This window comes from Lampris incognitus, chromosome 2 (genome assembly GCF_029633865.1).
Source record: "Lampris incognitus isolate fLamInc1 chromosome 2, fLamInc1.hap2, whole genome shotgun sequence".
Lineage (NCBI taxonomy): Eukaryota > Metazoa > Chordata > Actinopteri > Lampriformes > Lampridae > Lampris > Lampris incognitus.
In genome coordinates, this window is record NC_079212.1 from 78,962,642 (window position 1) to 78,984,514 (window position 21,873).

General features: G+C 45.0%; 1 protein-coding gene across 1 annotated transcript in view; it reads right to left on the minus strand.

The window, feature by feature from the left end:
* LOC130130505 (dihydropyridine-sensitive L-type skeletal muscle calcium channel subunit alpha-1-like) overlaps positions 1-21,873 on the minus strand; it is a 357,791-nt gene that overhangs the window by 298,736 nt on the left and 37,182 nt on the right. The window contains exon 2 of the mRNA XM_056300217.1: positions 4,473-4,578. Coding sequence (XP_056156192.1) covers positions 4,473-4,578 — 106 coding nt within the window. The remainder of the gene's footprint in view (positions 1-4,472; positions 4,579-21,873) is intronic.

Here is a 21,873-nt window from a genome sequence, read left to right on the forward strand (position 1 = left end):
ATATTAATGGCACTAGATCAAGCCAGTTCTCACTCTACCGCGGCACCCGCCAAGGTTGTCCATTATCCCCATTATTGTTTGCCTTGGCCGTGGAACCACTAGCCATTTGGCTCCGTGGAGAGGACAGATTTAAGGGCATTACACGGTTTGGGGTGTCTCATAAACTGTCCTTATACGCTGACGATTTGCTGCTCTACGTTTCCGACCCACTGTCTTCCATTCCTGTAATCCTGCACATTCTGGAACAATTCAAAAAGCTTTCTGGATACAAACTTAACCTCCAGAAAAGTGAATATCTACCTATTAACCCTCCCGCGGAGAGACTCCCCCAGGCTCCATTTCCCTTTAGACGAGTCACCGAGGGATTCAAATACTTAGGAGTCTTCTTCACCAAATCTTTTACTGAGCTAATCGCAAAAAATGTCCAACCCCCTGTTAGATCGTCTTAGGTCTGACCTGTCTAGGTGGTCCTCCCTCCCTCTATCACTTTCAGGACGCGCAAATCTGATTAAAATGACAGTTGCTCCTCGTTTTCTTTATGTTTTCCTCCACATCCCGATTTTCATCAAGAAATCTTTTTTTTCTACACTCAATCAGATGATTAACTCATTTCTGTGGGGCAGTAAAAGGGCACGTATCAAAAGCTCAGCCCTTCAACTCCCCAAGTGTAAAGGTGGTCTAGCCTGGTCTGGGCGTGTAATATCGGTAAGATTCTCTTCTGGAAAACCACGGCGGCACAGGATAACCTGCTTCTCTGGGCACAGATGGAGCTGGCCTCTGCACGTCTCTCACTCTGGTCGGTGGTCTGCTCGCAGATACCCCCCTCAGCTAGAAAAATAATACAGAACCCAGTAGTCACAAACACTTTAAGGATCTGGAACCAGTTTAGGAAGCAGTTTGGCCTGCACTCTCCAACGGGTCTAGCCCCAGTATATAGAAACCACCTATTCTTACCATCTTGCTCTGATCCAGTGTTCCAAATTTGGTCAGAAAAAGGACTATTAACCATCTACAATCTGTACGCTAATGGTGTTTTCTCCTCCTTTGCACAGCTGTCAACAAAATTTAACCTTCCACACACCCACCTGTTCCGCTTCTTCCAAATCAGGCACTTTGTTAAAAACCAGTTCCCACAGTTCCCTGGTCGCCCACCAGAAACACAGTTAGACTCGTTTCTGTGTCTAGACGCTAGTCGTAAGGGTCTCATCTCAATCCTATACAATAACATACTCAGACTAAACCCAACTCACCTAGACTCCCTGAGAGCCGCTTGGGACCAGGACCTCGGGACCACTATGACAGATGAGCAATGGTGGCAGGCACTAGACCTTGTACACACTTCTTCTATATGTGCAAGACACAGTTTATTGCAGTGTAAGGTTTTACATAGAGTCCACTATACCAACGCTAGACTAGCTAGGATTTATCCAGACAGAACAGACTCATGTAACAGATGTAAACAGTCTCCAGCTGATTACATACATATGTTCTGGTCATGTCTGCGGCTTGCTGAATTCTGGACAAACATTTTTGATACATTAAGTACCGTCTCGGAGACAGTGATAGACCCTGTCCCTCTCACTGCCCTCCTTGGAATTGCCGAATCCCAACCTATGTTTCCTAAGGCCACAAACCAAGTTATTGCATTTACTACTCTACTTGCCCGAAGGCTCATACTTCTTAAATGGACCCACTCTTCCCGTCCCACTCACAATAGCTGGATTCAGCAGATACTACACTGCATCAAGCTTGAGAAAATTAGATACTCATTAAAGGGTTCTCTACAGACATTCCGTAAAACTTGGCAACCCCTCTTAGAACACATTGACACCTTAACTATCAATGAAGAAACTGACTGATCAGAGCTGACCCCCCCCTCTTTTTTATTATTCATTATTCACTCTTTTCATGTTATCCTTATTTTATTCCTTTTAGTTTCCCATCTCTCTTCGTTTACCATGTTTTCTCTCAACTCTCTTTAGTTGGCCCCCCTTTTTTTTTCTCCTCCTTCCCCTCTCCCTTGAAATTAATGTGTGTGTATGAATGTGACCCCAGGGGAACGGGCGGGATAGTGGGTGGGGGGGGGGGGCTGGAGTGGAGGCTGGGGAAGGGGGTTCATGGGATGGATGGTGGGGAGGAGGGTTAATGGGATGGGTGGTGGGGTGGGGGGTTTCGAGAATTGGGTGGGCTTGCTTTGAGGGATGGGTTTTTGTATCACTAGCAGGACAATTATAACACTGTTGTCTTTATTGTTCCACTGCTAACACAATCATTCTTAATTCTACTGTATAACTGTATAAATGCATTTGCCTTCCTGTGTGAAAAGCGATAAAATTATTTTGAAAAAAAAAAAGTTGGGTGAACACAAAAGCACATATTTCCAACATGAATCACTTTCATATCTCATTCTATAGATCAGATGCATATCCACTATATGGCCATGTGACCCAATTCTGAATGGCAAAACTGGAATTCCACAGATTCTATATCATTCTCCATGGTACTGATTCATCACCCTTCATGGGTGGGATTGATGTGTTGATAAGTGCTTTGGACCAGACGGTAAAAATGTGGAGGACAGCAGTGCTGAAAATAAATTTAAAGACTGAAACGCCACCGATTTGACTTTTAGTTGAGGAGATGGCCTTATTGAAGCTAACTTGATGGCACATTGCAGTCAACCAGTGTGTGGGAAAGCTGTATGGAAAATGGCTATGTATTCATATGTTTGCACATTCAAGTGTTTCAGGAATGGAGGCCTGTCTGCACTGAACTATAAAATACAGGTCACTTTCAAAAGTGAACTTGAAAGGTGAGTGATTTTAACCACAAACAACTGTAAATAGCACAGTGTAATCATGTAGTATACTCTCTTTATGAGTATTTGTCTCAGAGCAGCAAGCTAAAAACAAGCTCATGATTGATAAATACATATGTAGGCATATATATATACATACAAGCAGTGGATTCATTTATATGACACATACACGACATGGCCAAAAGTATGTGGACACCCAAACATCCAACCCCTGTGTGCTGTCAAGCATCCATTCCGAAACCATAGGCATTGATATGGGGTTGGTCCCCCATTTGCTGCTATAACAGTCTCCACTCTTTTGGTAAGGCTTTCCACTAGATTTTAGAACATGGTATGTGGGGATTCGTTCCTATTCAGCCACAAGTGGATTAGTGAGGTTGGGTACTGATGTTAGGCGAGAAGGCCTGGCTCACAGTTGGGGTTCCAGTTCATCCCAAAGGTGTTTGATGGGGTTGAGATCAGGGCTCTGTGGAGGCCAGTCAAGTTCTTCCACATTAAACTTGGCAAACCATGTCTTTATGGACATCACTTGTGCACGGGGGGCATTGCCATGCTAAAAGAGGAAAGGGCCTTCCTGAAACTGTTGCTACAAAGTTGGAAGCATTTTCCTGGCATCTGCCAAAGCCAGATTTGTCTGTCCAACTGCCAGATAGCAAAGCATGATTCATGGCTCCAGAGAACACAGTTCCTCTGCTCCAGAGTCCAATGTGCTTTGCACCACTCCAGCCAACAAATGGCATTGCATATGGTGATTTTAGGCTTATGTGCGGTTTGTTCAACCATGGAAACCCATTTCATGAAGCTTCCGACAAACAGTTCTTGTGCTGAAGTTGCTTCCAGAGGCAGTCGGGAACTTGATAGTGAGTGTTGCAATGAGTACTCGTTATGAGCTTCAGTATTTGGCGGTCCCGTTCCATGAGTTTGTGTGGCTTCTGTTTCACAGCTGAGCTGTTGTTGCTCCTAGATGTTTCCAATTCACAATAACAGCACTTACAGTGACTAGGGGCAACTCTAGCGGGGCAGAAATTTGATGAACTGACTTGCTGGAAAGGTGACATCCTATGACAGAGCCACATTTAAAATCACTGAGCTCATCAGTATGGCCCATTCTCCTGCCAATGTTTGGCTAGAGACTATGACTGTATGCTTGATTTTATCCATCTATACTAGCAATGGATGTCGCTAAAATAGCCACTCATTGGAAGGGGTGTCTACATACTTTTGGCTATATAGTGTATATTCAACACAAACAATGGTGATGTCACAATAGATTATCCAGACCAGTTTCCAGGCAAACAGTGCCATCAAAGTGACCTGCTATAATACAGATCCCTTTGTGAAGTGGACTAACCTAATGACCAGCTTCCATGAATATCACTAGATAATGCAGTTTGGAAAGCAGCTAGCTTCACTTCTGGCTTTGAGGCGACAACCATAATGTCATCAAATTTATCAGCACCACATCAAAATGTAAACACATTTTTGAGAAATAGCGAAAACTGAGCCGTGATCTATCTGCATTATTAAATCTTAGAAAAGAAATGCAAGGCAGCTGCACATTATTTGTAATATAACTGATGCATGGATTTAGGGATGTGCATGTACACGCAAGCATACAAACATACACACTAATAGACTCCAAATTAAGACTCACCAGATTGCTGTTGGTGTTGTTGCTGTCTTCCTCCGGCATTGGCAAGTACACAGCCAGGGCCACACAGTTGGCAAAGATGGCCAATAGGATGATAATTTCAAAAGGTCTGGAATTGAATTATAGGAAACCCGGATGCAACCATGGAAGCTTTCATTCTAGTTCCACATTAGATATATTCAGTTGGGACTCAGTGCCTTGGCAGAATGTCACAGTAGGCCACAGTAAATGACTGGTGTCTTGATATTTATTTGCTGGTAAAATCAAAGCCTATAAAACTTACAGTAGGTAACAATAGTAGTTAACTTGTTTTAGTCCTCTTATAGTTCAAACCCCCTCTTTGTTTTATTGTTTCATTGTAGACTTTTGCTAAAATTGCTCCCCTTCAAATGTCCTGTCTTGTAAACCCATAACCCAGGAAACACCTAGCGCTCCTCTACTGATTCTTATTGAAATCACAAGCAGAATATCTACTACCAGCCTTCAGACAATATATTTTTGATATGATAATGTTCAGTTGCCTCACTAGCACCACTTTTCCTTCCTAATCAATGTCAGTTAACTAAAACCGGTGGAAGTTATGTGCACATTTCTGAAAAGTTCATAGTCTTTCGTGGTTAGAATGATTTCTGCTCTGAAAAAAGAAGCACCGTGGTGCTTTTTAAATACTCCATTTCATGCTATGATTTGGAAAAATGGTGAGGAGAGCATTATGAAATCTGTAGTTGATTTCCCTAAGTAGAATTAACTTTTTTGTAAATGATCTGTTTGAACATCATGTTCTTTCCTGACTGGTTGAAAAGAAGCACAGTTATATCTGCTAGTTGCTTGATTTCCAAGTACCAGATGTTAGCAAAATTTGAAAGCTTTTTTTAGAGCTGAATTTGATATTTCAAAGGTTGTATAACAGGGTTCTCAAACTCAAATTACCTGGGGGCCACTTGACAGTTGGTCTTATGGAGGAGGGCCGGTGCAATAGGGATGAAGAAAAAAAAACTGTTCGACTAGATAACCTTCAAATCGTTTTTTGTATGTGTGTATGTAATTAGTGTATGTAACAGTATGTATGGAAGGGAAAGAGCTCGAAAATTGTTCAAGAATTCGGATATCTTGGTGTTACATTGGACCCCACATTATCGTTTAAGAATCATGTAAAAAATATATCAAACACTATTAAATTCAATCTTTATAATTTTAGGCAAATTAGATCATCATTATCAGAAAATGCTGCTAAGATGTTTCTTCACTCGATGATTTTTTTTTCTCACATTGAATACTGTTTCACAAAACTGGTAATTTCAAGCACAACAACACTCAAACCAGCAGTATCACTCTTTAAAAAAGCCATACAAATCTTCGACAGAAAGCCTTCTTCTTTTCACCATTGCAATATTCTAGAGAAACACAATCTTCTAAATTTCGAGAATTTTAAAACGTTCAAATATGCCTGCTCTGTATACAAGTCACTACATGGTCTTGCCCTACCTCCGCTAAATGAATACATTAAAATAAGAACAGACAGTACAAGGGCCTCCACTAGAGAGGATTGTGCGTTACCCTTCAGACGCACCACTTTCAGTCAAAACAGTGTTATCAGTTAAAGGCACTAAGATCTGGAATAACACACCTTCTGCAATAAGGGAATGCCCCACATTACCCACTTTTAAAGCCCATTTTAAAAAATGGCTCAAATTACACCAAGTTTGTGATCATTTTTAATCAGTGCAAGCTCAGTTCAGCTTTGTCCTTCTAATTATTTCAGTCACTTGTGTGTTATGTGTTTCATGGTATTATGTTGTATTGTATGGTATTGTATTGTATTGTGGTGTATGATTTTGTGGGATGTATGATGTTGTATGTATTGTTGTGTATTTTAGTGTTATTACATTGTGTTGTGGTGTACCACATCTGTTTTTATTTCTTGCTTTGACCTGTCTAGGGACAACGGATGTAAATTAGCAGTATTGCTACAATCCGGCATGTTTACATGTGTATCTGTGATACCAATGTTCATTAATATGCACTGTCCCTATTCAAATAAGCAAATAAATAAAAATGTAGCCTGGCCTAGGCCTCCATATTTAGCCTACTTCTTGCCAGAAACATGACACTTCTGCTGACAGGGTGAAGCCCATTTGCTTTCAGGGACAGGGCAGTGGACACCCTGAGGACAGCATGGATATGTTCATTGGTCAGCCTGGACCTACAGTGGCTTGCAAAAGTATTCATACCCCTTGAACTTTTCCACATTTTGTCATGTTACGACCACAAACATAAATACATTTTATTGGAATTTTATGTGAAAGACCAACACAAAGTGGCACACAATTGTGAAGTACAAAGAAAAATTATTCATGATTTCAAAATTTTTTTACAAATAAAAAAAATGAAAAGTGCGGTGTGCAAAGGTATTCAGCCCCCTTTTCTCTGAGTGCAACCAATTGCCTTCAGAAGTTGCCTGATGATTGCTGAATGATCGAATGTTGACCTAATGACTAAATAGAGTCAACCTGTGGGTAATCTAATCTCAGTACAAATACAGTTGTTCTGTGACGGCCTCAGAGGTTTGTTAAGAGAATATTGGGGAGCAAACAGCATCATGAAGTCCAAGGAACACACCAGACAGGTCAGGGATAAAGTTGTGGAGAGGTTTAAAGCAGGGTTAGGCTATAAAAAGATTTCCCAAGCTTTGAACATCTCATGGAGCACTGTTCAATCCATCATCCGGAAATGGAAAGAGTATGGCACAACTGCAAACCTACCAAGACACGGCCGTCCACCTAAACTTACAGGCCAAACAAGGAGAGCACTGATCAGAGATGCAGCCAAGAGGCCCATGGTGACTCTGGACGAACTGCAGAGATCCACAGCTCAGGTGGGGGAATCTGTCCACAGGACAACTATTGGTCATGCACTGCACAAATCTGGCCTTTATGGAAGAGTGGCAAGAAGAAAGCCATTGTTAAAAGAAAACCATAAGAAGTCCCGTTTGCAGTTTGCCAGAAGCCATGTGGGGGAAACAGCAAACGTGGAAGAAGGTGCTCTGGTCAGATGAGACCAAAATTCAACTTTTTGGCCTAAATGCAAAACGCTATGTGTGGCGGAAAACTAACACTGCACGTCACTCTGAACACACCATCATCCCCACTGTCAAACATGGTGGTGGCAGCATCATGCTCTGGGGGTGGTTATCTTCAGCAGGGACAGAGAAGATGGTCAGAGTTGATGGGAAGATGGATGGAGCCAAATACATGGCAATCTTGGAAGAAAACCTGTTGGAGTCTGCAAAAGACTTGAGACTGGGGCGGAGGTTCACCTTCCAGCAGGACAACGACTCTAAACATAAAGCCCAGGCTACAATGGAATGGTTTAAAACAAAACATATTCATGTGTTAGAATGGCCCAGTCAAAGTCCAGACCTAAATCCAATTGAGAATCTGTGGCAGGATCTGAAAACTGCCGTTCACAAACGCTCTCCATCTAATCTGACTGAGCTTGAGCTGTTTTGCAATGAAGAATGGGCAAAAATTCAGTCTCTAGATGTGCAAAGCTGGTAGAGACATACCCCAAAAGACTTGCAGCTGTAATTGCAGCAAAAGGCAGTTCCAAAAAGTATTGACTCAGGGGAGCTGAATACTTTTGCACACCGCACTTTTCAGTTTTTTATAACAAAACCGGTAAGGCACCCCTTGCGGTAAAAAAAAAAATTAAATCATGTATAATTTTCTTTGTACTTCACAATTGTGGGCCACTTTGTGTTGGTCTTTCACATAAAATTCCAATAAAATATATTAATGTTTGTGGTCAAAACGTGACAAAATGTGGAAAAGTTCAAGGGGTATGAATACTTTTGCAAGCCACTGTATGCTTTCATTTATTAACGTTCATAGTTGAGAAGTTTCTCACACAGATAAGTGCTGCCGAAAAGACACATGATCTGTCTGAACAGTTTGGACAATTGTGAGAATGTTTTGGGAAGCTCTCTGAGAAACTGTCCAAGTATATCCTGCTTTCTTTGTGCCTCTCTGAACTTTGCCTTGAGCTCAGTGTTGCACTGCAAGTTTATTAGCTCCTTTTGAAATGTGCTTGGAGCACTGTCCACATCAAAGGAGAAGGGGTCTGCAAGTAACTGGAAAGTGGTGCTGTGAGTCTTAACACCAGAAAAGCGATGCTCAAACTCCTGCTACAGATTGTCATTAGTCACATACTCATCAGCACTGACTCTGGCACCATCATCAATAATTGACTGGCATGCTGGGAAGTGGACAAATCTTTTCTATGTGAGCTGTGTTTTCTATAATCTGAGTTTCACAGAGAAGGTTTTCACACTATCAAATGCAACAGTGACAGGTTGGTCTGGCCCCTGCAGTTTTAAATTAAGAGTGATAAGTGTTTGTGTGATATTAAATAAGAAAGCTAAATCCAAGAGCCATCAACCTCAGGAACATGTAACCTTTTTCTTCTTTCATGAATTCTCTGATCGCCTTCCTCAACTCCAAAAACCTTTTCAGGACGCTGCCCCTGCTCAACCAGAGCACTTCTGTGAAGTACAACACATCTCCATATGTTGCATCTATTTCCTCCAGAAACCCACAGAACTGACGGTGTTGTAAACCTCTTGATCTGATGCAATTAATGCACTTCACCACAACAGTCAAAATACTGTCAAATTTCAAGCATTTGCTGCAGAGTGCCTGCTGGTGAATGATGCAGTGCAATGCCACTGCGGGATCTACAGTCTCTTCCTGCATCTTTCTTTGAATCAGTGCTACAAGCCCATTTTTTCTTCCCATTATTATCCATCAGTGGTGATTCCAGCCAGTTTATTCCAGGTAGACCAGCACCCTCAATTGCATTGCACGGCACCTGAAATATATCTTTGGCTGTAGTCTTTCCCTGCACTGGACATGAAGTTAGCAGTTCTTTTAACTCAAAACCGTCAATGATACCCCTTACAAATATAGCGAGCTGAGCATTGTCTTTTACATCTGTGCTTTCATCAAGAACAAATAGTGCATGAAATCCTTTGCTTTAGTGCAAAACTGTCTGGCAATGTTGCCTGACAACTCGCTGATCCGTTCTGCCATTTTATTTAGGCTGAGACTGACGTTTCTGAAGAAAGATGCCTTTTGGCAAATGATATTCACTACCTGCAGCATGCAGGCTCTCAGAAACTGTCCCTCCATAAATGGCTTGCCAGCCTTCGCTACTGTCTCGCTTATCACATATCCAAAGCGACTTACAATAAGTGTATTTAATGTAGGAAATCAGGAAAGAGATTTTTTTTTAAATGAGTGAATACAATAAGTGCTAAGAACAAGTAACAGGGTAGTAGTTCTTGAAGAGGTGAGTTTTCAACCTGCGCCAAAAGATGGGCAGCAACTCTGCTGTCCTGACATCAGTGAGGAGATCATTCCACCACTGTGGGCCCAGGACAGAAAAGAGCCGTGACCAAGTCGATCGGCAGCAGGGGCCTCTGAGCGACGGGGCAACCAGGCATCCCGAGGCAGCAGAGCGAAGTGGTCGGGCAGGGGTGTAGGGCTTGACCATGGCCTGGAGATAGGAAGGAGCTGTTCCTTTCACTGCCCTGTAGGCTAGCACCAGAGTCTTAAACTGGATGCGTGCAGCTACTGGGAGCCAGTGTAGGGACATGAGAAGAGGAGTTGTGTGGGAGAACTTAGGGCGGTTGAACTCCAGACGAGCTGCAGCTTTCTGAACAAGCTCCCGAGGTCTGATGGCCGATGCCGGGGCGCCAGCAAGGAGCGAGTTGCCGGAGTCAAGCCGGGAGAGGACCAGAGCCTGGATGAGCACCTGTGCCGTCTCGTCGGTGAAGGATGGGCGAATCCTCCTGATGTTATAGAGGAGAAATCTGCGGGAGCAAGCAACCGATGCAACGTTTTCAGCAAACGACAGTTGGTCGTCCAGGATCTCACTCAGATTCCTCACAGTCCGAGTTGGCGTCACCACGGTGTTGTCAATGGTTATGGCCAGGTCTCGGTGCGGGCAACCTTTCCCTAGGAGGAACATCAGCTCTGTCTTGTCCAGATTGAGCTTCGGGTGGTGTGTCGCCATCCACTCCGAGATGTCAGTCAAGCACGCAGCAATGTGTGTCTCTACTTGTGTGTCAGAGGGAGGGAAGGGCAAGATCAGCTGGGTGTCATCGGCATAACAATGGTAAGAGAAGTCATGCGAGCGAATAACAGAACCCAGGGATGTCGTGTACAGGGAGAAAAGGAGAGGACCCAGAACTGAACCCTGTGGAACGTCTGTAGTCAGTCTGCAAGGCTCCGACACAGATCCCCTCCATGTCACCAGGTAGGAGCGACCCGTCAGGTAGGATGCAAACATTGAAAGTGCAGAGCCCGTGAAACCCAGCCCCTCGAGGGTAGAGAGGAGGATATGGTGGTTCACTGTGTTGAATGTAGCTGACAGGTCCAGGAGTATCAGGACAGAGGAGAGAGAGTTTGCTCTCGCAGAGTGCAGTGATTGTGTCACTGCAAGGAGGGCCGTCTCTGTCGAGTGACCCACTCTGAACCCAGACGGGTGGGGGTGCAGGAGGTTGTTCTGGTGGAAGTACAAAGAAAGTTGGTTAAAGACAGCACGTTCGAAAGTTTTGGATAGAAAGGGTAGAAGTGAAACCAGTCTGTAGTTTTTGACGTCAGAAGGGTTAAGTGATGGTTTCTTGAGAAGGGTGGTGACTCTAGCAGTCTTGAAGATAGATGGAATGCATCCTGCCTGGAGCGAGGTGTTGATGAGGTGGGTTAGAAAGGGAAGGAGTTCAGGTGCTATAGACTGAAGAAGAGTGGAGGGGACCGGGTCAAGGGAGCATGTGGTGGGGCGACTGGCTGTGATGAGGTTGTGGACCTCATCGGGGGAGAGGGGAGCGAGGTGGGATAGGGTGGGAGGTGGAGAGGTGAGGGAGGGTGCAAAGAGTGGGATAGTGCAAGCAGCACTAACCGGGTGGTGAGAAAAGGAGGCTCTGATGTTGTTTACCATCTTGTCAAAGAAGTTAGCGGTCATCAGGGAGAAGGGAGGAAGTAGGAGGAGGAGGTGGGGGTTGAAGAAGTGTAGAGAAGGTTTCAAAGAGTTTCTTAGGATTAGAGGCAGAGGATAGGATTTTAGAGCGATAGAAGGCAGCCTTAGCATCAGAAAGGGAGGAGGAGAAAGTAGAAAGAAGAGATTGGAAGTTAAGAAGGTCCTCTGGGAGTTTGTCTTTTCTCCAATTGCGCTCTGCCACTCTTAGGCTCCGTCTGTCAGTACATACTGAGTCGGACAGCCAAGTGGCAGGTGGAGTTGGGCGTGCAGTCCTGGAGTTGAGGGGACAGATTGTCCAGAGAAGAATAGAGGGTAGAGAGAAGAAGATCATTAGCAGTGTCGGGGTCGGAGAGTAAAAGATTCAGGTGTAGGGAGGATAGAGGTAACAGAAGAAGAAAGATCAGTGGCGGAGAGAGAGCGGAGGTGTCTACGGGTGGAAACCATGTGGGTAGGGGGATGAGCTGAGGGGGGTGAAGAGAGTAGGACATGAAATAGTGGTCAGAGAGCTGGAGGGGAGTAACAGAGAGATTGGAAATGGGACAGTGTCTAGTAAAGATAAGGTCCAGCTGGTTGCCGGCCTTGTGGGTAGGAGGAGAGGGTGAGAGGTGAAGGTCAAATGAGGAGAGGAAAGAGAGAAGAGGATCTAGCTTGTTAGTGTGGATGTTGAAGTAACCGAGAAGGATAAGTGCAGAGTCATCAACAGGGAAGTGCGAGACAAGTGTGTCAAGCTCCTCCAGAAATTCACCAAGGGGGCCTGGTGGGTGGTACACAACCACGATGGTGAGTTTGACTGGATAAGAGACAGTAACAGCATAAAATTCAAAAGAGGGCGGAGAAAATTGTGGAATGGAAACAAGAGAGTATTTCCATTTCAGGGAGTTTAGCAGGCCTATACCACCACCTCGCTTCCCAGCTCTGGGAGTGTGAGAAAAAGAGTACGCATCAGACAGAGCTGCGGGTGTGGTAGTGTTTTCTGGCATGCTCCAGGTCTCAGTTAGAGCAAGAAAATTGAGGGAGAGCAAGGATGCGTAGCCTGAGATAAACTTGGCTTTCGGCACCGCAGACTGGCAATTCCAGAGCCCTCCCATCACCACTTGCTCAACGTCAGTGGAGAGAGTGGGATAGATGAGATTGGTAGGGTTGCAGCACCTAGGAGTGACTCAATGTCTATGCCAGCCCCGGGAAGAGGAAAGGACAGGAATGCGAAGGAAACACATAGTCTATACTAGGTAAACAAAATACAGATGACTGACCGGATCTTAAAAGAGCAGTCCTTGCTTGATGAAGTCTTGGCTTGAAAAAGTCGCACTTGTCTTTGTTCACTCTAGCCTTTGTTCAACCTAGACCTGTTTGCCTGACGCTTGTTTGCCCGATGCGACGCTTGGAAGCTAATGCTTCCAAGTAGCAGCAGTAATTTAAAGAACACTAATTACTAATTATCTGCCAGGAGTGCAGGCCACACCCTGGCCACTAAACACCCAATTGGCCAAAGAGGTACACTGAAAATAGGCATATTTCCCAGAAACTGGTCACTTATGTAAAACTATATCAAACCTCACACAATACAATTAAAACTACAAACAGCAAGTCACCAAGGAATATATTTATAAGCTAAAAGGATAACTAAGTCAAAACAGCTAGGCAACAAGAAATATTTAAGGACACACTAGGTGAAAAACAGCTACAGCCAAAATAAGACAGCTACAGCAAGTAAAAGATCCCACTAGTTCCCACTAGGAACCAGCAGCAGATCTATGGAGAAAAGGACTAATACTCAAGCAGCTGGAATAAGACTAATAGCAACTTGTTAAGCAAGAAAGATGATACTTACTCTGTGCTAGATGAACCAGCAATTCAGAATTACTCCAGAAGTTAAAATGCACACTGCGCATCAGTCTTGTTTGGCTTTGTGAAAAAAGTTCTGACAAGACAGACGTTTTTGTGTGCTGCCTTTCTCTCCTCGCCTTTGAACCAGTCATCCTCCTTTGCATGTTCAGTAGTGTAATGTCACTTCAGATTGAAATCCTTCAAGACGGCAACTTTTTCCTTGCAAATTAAACAGATTGTGGGTGCGTTAAATTCAGTGAAGAAGTAGTCGTGTGTCCATTTCTCTTGGAACTGTCAGGGCTCCTGGTCAGCTTTTGTTTTGGCTTGTGAAAGTGACATCTTTACAAAACATCTGTAAGCAGTGACAACAATTTATGTTAGCAAGGCTGAGGTCCAGAACAATCTCCGCCTCTCTGGCTGAAAACCTAGAAGACATTGAGCTTATCTTGAGCACAGATGATTCCATTGATAGGAAATGGTGTTCCGTGAGCTCCAGACTCTACAAGGCAGCATCCCAATACATCGGTTACAAGAGCAGAAAGCACCAGGACTGGTTCAATGACAACACAGGCACAATAACTACCATACTCAAAGGCACTCATAAAGCACACAGTGCTGACCTCAACAATCCCACATCAGCTACACTCCGGCAACAATGGCAAGCATCCAGGAGAGAGGTGCAGTCAAAATTGCGTGCCCTGCAGAATGAGTGGTGGATATCGAAGGCAAATTAAATACAAACCCATGCCGATAGAAATGATATCCACAACTTTTATGATGCAGTGAAAACCATCTACGGCCCAAAAAACTGCTCTGTCTCCCCCCTGAAGTCTGATGATGGTGCCACCCTCATAAAGGATCAGAAACTCATCACAAAAAGATGGGCAGAACATTTTGAGAATCTTTTGAACCAGCCCTCCCCAACAGATCCCTCAATCTTGGATGAACTACCTGTCCGCCCCACCATCCAAGACCTTGACCTTCCACCAACCTTTGAAGAGGTTTATTGTGTGGTTAAGTCGCTGAAAAATAACAAGACCCCTGACCCTGACAGTATCCCTGCAGAGATTTTTAAACAGGGAGGCTACCTCTGCACCCGTGCACTTTCCCTGCTCATCTCACACGTATGGAAAAATGAAACTGTCCCTCAGCAGTGGAGGGATGCTAACATCATCTCCATATAAAGGCAAAGGAGACAAGTCCCTCTGTGGCAATAGATGATGTATGATGTGTGGTATGTGTTTATCACATACACCGCCTCATGTCTAATGTAGGAATACTTGATGAAATAAACTGATTTCTCTCTCTGAGAAAATATCTCAGTTTCCACATACGTATGTTCCTTCATACCCAGAAAGTGAAGTTCTGTTGAAGTCATTTTGTCCTCCTCTTGTGATGTACGTCAAACAATTACTGTGTGAATTCAAACAAGCATTCTATCGTTAAATAGACACTTGCTTTTCCTTTTTGGGGGTTTTTCCCCCCTTTTTGTCCCCAGTTGTACTTGGCCAATTACCCCACTCTTCCTAGCCGTGCCAGTTGCTGCTCCACCTCCTCTGCTGATCCGGGGGGGGGGGGGCTGCAGACTACCACATGCCTCCTCCATTACATGTGGAGTTGCCAGCCGCTTCTTTTCACCTGACAGTGAGGAGTTTCACCAGGGGGACGTAGCACGTGGCAGGATCACGCCAGTTCCCCCTCTCCCCTGAACAGGCGCCCCAACCGACCAGAGGAGGCGCTAGTGCAGCGACCAGGACACATACATCCGGCTTCCCACCCGCAGACACGGCCAATTAATTGTGCCTGTAGGTACGCCCAACCAAGCCGAAGGTAACACTGGGATTTGAACCAGCGATCCCCGTGTTGGTAGACAACGGAATACACCGCTATGCTACCCGGCCACCTGAAACTTGCTTTTCCAACAACAAGCCATAAAATCAATTTAAGTCTTTCTGCCCTTTATGTACTACTACTACTACTACTTTCGGCTCCTCCCGTTAGGGGGCGCCACAGCAGATCATCCATTTCCATCTCTTCCTGTCTTCTGCATCTTCCTCTGTCACACCAGCCACCTGCATGTCCTCCCTCACCACATCCATAAACCTCCTCTTTGGCCTTCCTCTTCTCCTCTTCCCTGGCAGCTCCATATTCAGCATCCTTCTCCCAATATACCCAGCATCTCTCCTCCACACATGTCCAAACCATCTCAATCGTGCCTCTCTTGCTTTGTCTCCAAACGGTCCAACCTGAGCTGTCCCTCTAATATACTCATTCCTAATCCTGTCCTTCTTCATCACTCCCAATAAAAATCTTATCATCTTCATCTCTGCCACCTCCAGCTCCACCTCCTGTCTTTTCATCGGTGCCACTGTCTCCAAACCATAGAACATAGCAGGTCTCACTGCCATTTTGTAAACCTTCCCTTCAACTCTTGCTGGTACCCTTCTGTCACAAATCACTCCTGACACTCTTCTCCACCCACTCCACCCTGCCTGCACTCTCTTCTTTGCCTCTCTTCTGCACTGCCCTTTATAATCAACCATATAATACCTTGTCATCCCTGCTGCCCATTATATACATCATGTTTAACAGGGTGGGAACGGGAGAGTTTTTCAACTATCCCAACAGTGAGATGAAAAACAAATCATGAAGATAATGTTGCCTGTTTCCATTCATTGGTATTCATAAATGCTTCATGAATTCCTGCACGTTAACCCAATGTGATCTGTCCTGGCTCCAGTACAACACTCAGCAATGGGTCTGATGCCAACAGAGTTGGTGTGTCTCTCCATACACTTCCAACAATTTAACCAGTCAAATTCATTAATACATCACCAGGGGAAAAATCATTGTAAGACCTGAAATTCCTGCCACCGCATGAAGGTCAAAGCTGCACATGTTGAGTCAGCATTCTGCGGGGCTTTGCATGTCTGTATTTAGCAGATGACATTCAGACACAGCTGTTCCTTTCACAGAATCATGCTCCCTACAAAGCCATGTTTTGAAGGTCAGAGCATTGGATTACGTGAAGCATGCCGTCACTACTTGCAGCCTGTTCCTGGGCTGGGGAGGACACACTGGAAAAGTATTTAGTACCTCAACACGATCTTACATGGAATCGGTACTCACAAGAGTTGCCCAGCATATTCACATTACATTTAAACATAACTTCACAAGGCATGTGTGACTTGTGCTGTATCATAACGGCTTATGGTGATCAGCACCCACTGCAGGTACCCCACCCTTATAAACACTACACTCACTGCAGGTACCCCACCCTTATAAACACTACACTCACTGAAGGTACCCCACCCTTATAAACACTAAAAACACTGCAGTTACCCCACCCTTATTAACACTACACTCACTGCAGGTACCCCACCCTTGTAAACACTACACTCACTGCAGGTACCCCACCCTTATAAACACTACACTCACTGCAGGTACCCCACCCTTATAAACACTACACTCACTGCAGGTACCCCACCCTTATAAACACTACACTCACTGCAGGTACCCCACCCTTAAAAACACTACACTCACTGCAGGTACCCCACCCTTATAAACACTACACTCACTGCAGGTACCCCACCCTTATAAACAATACAGTAACTGCAGGTACCCCACCCTTATAAACAATACAGTGACTGCAGGTGTCCCCACCCTTATAAACACTACAGTGACTGCAGGTACCCCACCCTTATAAACAATACAGTGACTGCAGATGTCCACACCCTTATAAACAATACAATGACTGCAGGTACCCCCACCCTTATAAACACTACAGTGACTGCAGGTACCCCACCCTTATAAACACTACAGTGACTGCAGTAACCCCACCCTTATAAACAATACACTGACTGCTGGTGTCCCCACCCTTATAAACACTACAGTGACTGCAGGTGTCCCCACCCCTATAAACAATACAGTGACTGCAGGTGTGCCCACCCTTATAAACACTACAGTGACTGCAGGTGTCCCCACCCCTATAAACAATACAGTGACTGCAGGTGTCCCACCCTTATAAACAATACAGTGACTGCAGGTGTCACCACCCTTATAAACACTACAGTGACTGCAGGTACTCCACCCTTATAAACACTACAGTAACTGCAGGTACCCCACCCTGATAAACAATAAAGTGACTGCAGGTGTCACCACCCTTATAAACACTACAGTGACTGCAGGTACCCCACCCTTATAAACACTACAGTGACTGCAGTAACCCCACCCTTATAAACAATACAGTGAGTGCAGGTGTCACACCCACCCTTATAAACACTACAGTGACTGCAGTTAACCCACCCTTATAAACAATAGAGTGAGTGCAGGTGTCACACCCACCGTTATAAACAACACACTGACTGTAGGTGTCCCCACCCTTATAAACAATACAGTGACTGCAGGTGTCCCCACCCTTATAAACACTACAGTGACTGCAGGTGTCCCCACCCTTATAAACACTACAGTGACTGCAGGTGTCCCACCCTTATAAACAATACAGTGATTGCAGGTGTCCCCACCCTTATAAACAATACATTGACTGCAGGTGTCCCCACCCTTATAAACAATACATTGACTGCAGGTGTCCCGACCCTTATGAACAATACAGTGACTGCAGGTGTCCCCACCCTTATAAACAATACATTGACTGCAGGTGTCCCCACCCTTATAAACAATACAGTGACTGCAGGTGTCCCCACCCTTATAAACAATACATTGACTGCAGGTGTCCCCACCCTTATGAACAATACAGTGACTGCAGGTGTCTCCACCCTTATAAACAATACATTGACTGCAGGTTTCCCCACCCTTATAAACACTACAGTGACTGCAGGTGTCCCCACCCTTCTAAACAATACAGTGACTGCACGTGTCCCCACCCTTATAAACACTACAGTGACTGAAGGTGTCCCCACCCTTATAAACACTACAGTGACTGCAGGTGTCCCCGCCCTTATAAACAATACAGTGACTGCAGGTACCCCACCCTTATAAACAGTAAAGTTACTGCAGGTGTCTCCACCCTTATAAACGATACAGTGACTGCAGGTACCCCACCCTTAAAAACACTAAATTGACTGCAGGTACCCCACCCTTATAAACACTACAGTGACTGCATGGGTCCCCACGCTTACAAACAATACAGTGACTCCAGCTGTCCCCACCCTTATAAACAATACAGTAACTGCAGGTACCCCACCCTTATAAACACTACAGTGACTGCAGGTACCCCACCCTTATAAACACTACAGTGACTGCAGTAACCCCACCCTTATAAACAATACAGTGAGTGCAGGTGTCACACCCACCCTTATAAACAATACAGTGAGTGCAGATGTCACACCCACCCTTATAAACAATACATTGACTGCAGGTGTCTCCACCCTTATGAACACTACAGTGACTGCAGTTACCCCACCCTTATAAACAATAGAGTGAGTGCAGGTGTCCCCGCCCTTATAAACAATACAGTGACTGCCGGTGTCCCCACCCTTATAAACAATACAGTGACTGCAGGTGTCCCCACCCTTATAAACACTACAGTGACTGCAGGTTTCCCCACCCTTATAAACAATACAGTGACTGCAGGTGTCCCCACCCTTATAAACAATACAGTGACTGCAGGTGTCCCCACCCTTATAAACAATACAGTGACTGCAGGTGTCCACACCCTTATAAACACTACAGTGACTGCAGGTGTCACACCCACCCTTATAAACAATACACTGACTGCAGGTGTCCCCACCCTTATAAACACTACAGTGACTGCAGGTGTCCCCACCCTTATAAACAATACAGTGACTGCAGGTGTCCCCACCCCTATAAACAATACAGTGACTGCAGGTGTCCCACCCTTATAAACAATACAGTGACTGCAGGTGTCACCACCCTTATAAACACTACAGTGACTGCAGGTACCCCACCCTTATAAACACTACAGTAACTGCAGGTACCCCACCCTGATAAACAATAAAGTGACTGCAGGTGTCACCACCCTTATAAACACTACAGTGACTGCAGGTACCCCACCCTTATAAACACTACAGTGACTGCAGTAACCCCACCCTTATAAACAATACAGTGAGTGCAGGTGTCACACCCACCCTTATAAACAACACACTGACTGTAGGTGTCCCCACCCTTATAAACAATACAGTGACTGCAGGTGTCCCCACCCTTATAAACACTACAGTGACTGCAGGTGTCCCCACCCTTATAAACACTACAGTGACTGCAGGTGTCCCACCCTTATAAACAATACAGTGATTGCAGGTGTCCCCACCCTTATAAACAATACATTGACTGCAGGTGTCCCCACCCTTATAAACAATACCGTGACTGCAGGTGTCCCCACCCTTATAAACAATACATTGACTGCAGGTGTCCCGACCCTTATGAACAATACAGTGACTGCAGGTGTCCCCACCCTTATAAACAATACATTGACTGCAGGTGTCCCCACCCTTATAAACAATACAGTGACTGCAGGTGTCCCCACCCTTATAAACAATACATTGACTGCAGGTGTCCCCACCCTTATGAACAATACAGTGACTGCAGGTGTCTCCACCCTTATAAACAATACATTGACTGCAGGTTTCCCCACCCTTATAAACACTACAGTGACTGCAGGTGTCCCCACCCTTCTAAACAATACAGTGACTGCACGTGTCCCCACCCTTATAAACACTACAGTGACTGAAGGTGTCCCCACCCTTATAAACACTACAGTGACTGCAGGTGTCCCCGCCCTTATAAACAATACAGTGACTGCAGGTACCCCACCCTTATAAACAGTAAAGTTACTGCAGGTGTCTCCACCCTTATAAACGATACAGTGACTGCAGGTACCCCACCCTTAAAAACACTAAATTGACTGCAGGTACCCCACCCTTATAAACACTACAGTGACTGCATGGGTCCCCACGCTTACAAACAATACAGTGACTCCAGCTGTCCCCACCCTTATAAACAATACAGTAACTGCAGGTACCCCAACCTTATAAACACTACAGTGACTGCAGGTACCCCACCCTTATAAACACTACAGTGACTGCAGTAACCCCACCCTTATAAACAATACAGTGAGTGCAGGTGTCACACCCACCCTTATAAACAATACAGTGAGTGCAGATGTCACACCCACCCTTATAAACAATACATTGACTGCAGGTGTCTCCACCCTTATGAACACTACAGTGACTGCAGTTACCCCACCCTTATAAACAATAGAGTGAGTGCAGGTGTCCCCGCCCTTATAAACAATACAGTGACTGCCGGTGTCCCCACCCTTATAAACAATACAGTGACTGCAGGTGTCCCCACCCTTATAAACACTACAGTGACTGCAGGTTTCCCCACCCTTATAAACAATACAGTGACTGCAGGTGTCCCCACCCTTATAAACAATACAGTGACTGCAGGTGTCCCCACCCTTATAAACAATACAGTGACTGCAGGTGTCCACACCCTTATAAACACTACAGTGACTGCAGGTGTCACACCCACCCTTATAAACAATACACTGACTGCAGGTGTCCCCACCCTTATAAACACTACAGTGACTGCAGGTGTCCCCACCCTTATAAACAATACAGTGACTGCAGGTACCCCACCCTTATAAACACTACAGTGACTGCAGGTGTCTCCACCCTTATAAACGATACAGTGACTGCAGGTACCCCACCCTAATAAACACTACAGTGACTGCATGGGTCCCAACCCTTACAAACAATACAGTGACTGCAGGTGTCCCCACCCTTATAAACAATACAGTGACTGCAGGTACCCCACCCTTATAAACAGTAAAGTTACTGCAGGTGTCTCCACCCTTATGAACGATACAGTGACTGCAGGTACCCCACCCTTATAAACACTAAATTGACTGCAGGTACCCCACCCTTATAAACACTACAGTGACTGCATGGGTCCCCACCCTTACAAAAATACAGTGACTCCAGCTGTCCCCACCCTTATAAACAATACAGTAACTGCAGGTACCCCACCCTTATAAACACTACAGTGGCTGCAGGTGTCCCCACCCATATAAACAATACAGTGACTGCAGGTTTCCCCACCCTTATAAACAATACAGTGATTGCAGGTGTCTCCACCCTTATAAACAATACAGTGACTGCAGGTGTCCCCACCCTTATAAACACTACATTGACTCCAGCTGTCCCCACCCTTATCAACAATACAGTGACTGCAGGTGTCCCCACCCTTATAAACAATACAGTGACTGCAGTTACCCTTCCCTTATAAACAATAGAGTGAGTGCAGGTGTCACACCCACCCTTATAAACAATACAGTGACTGCAGGTACCCCACCCTTATAAACAATACAGTGACTGCAGGTGTCCCCACCCTTATAAACACTACAGTGACTGCAGTTACCCCACCCTTATAAACAATACAGTGAGTGCAGATGTCACACCCACCCTTATAAACAATACATTGACTGCAGGTTTCCCCACCCTTATAAACAATACATTGACTGCAGGTGTCTCCACCCTTATGAACACTACAGTGACTGCAG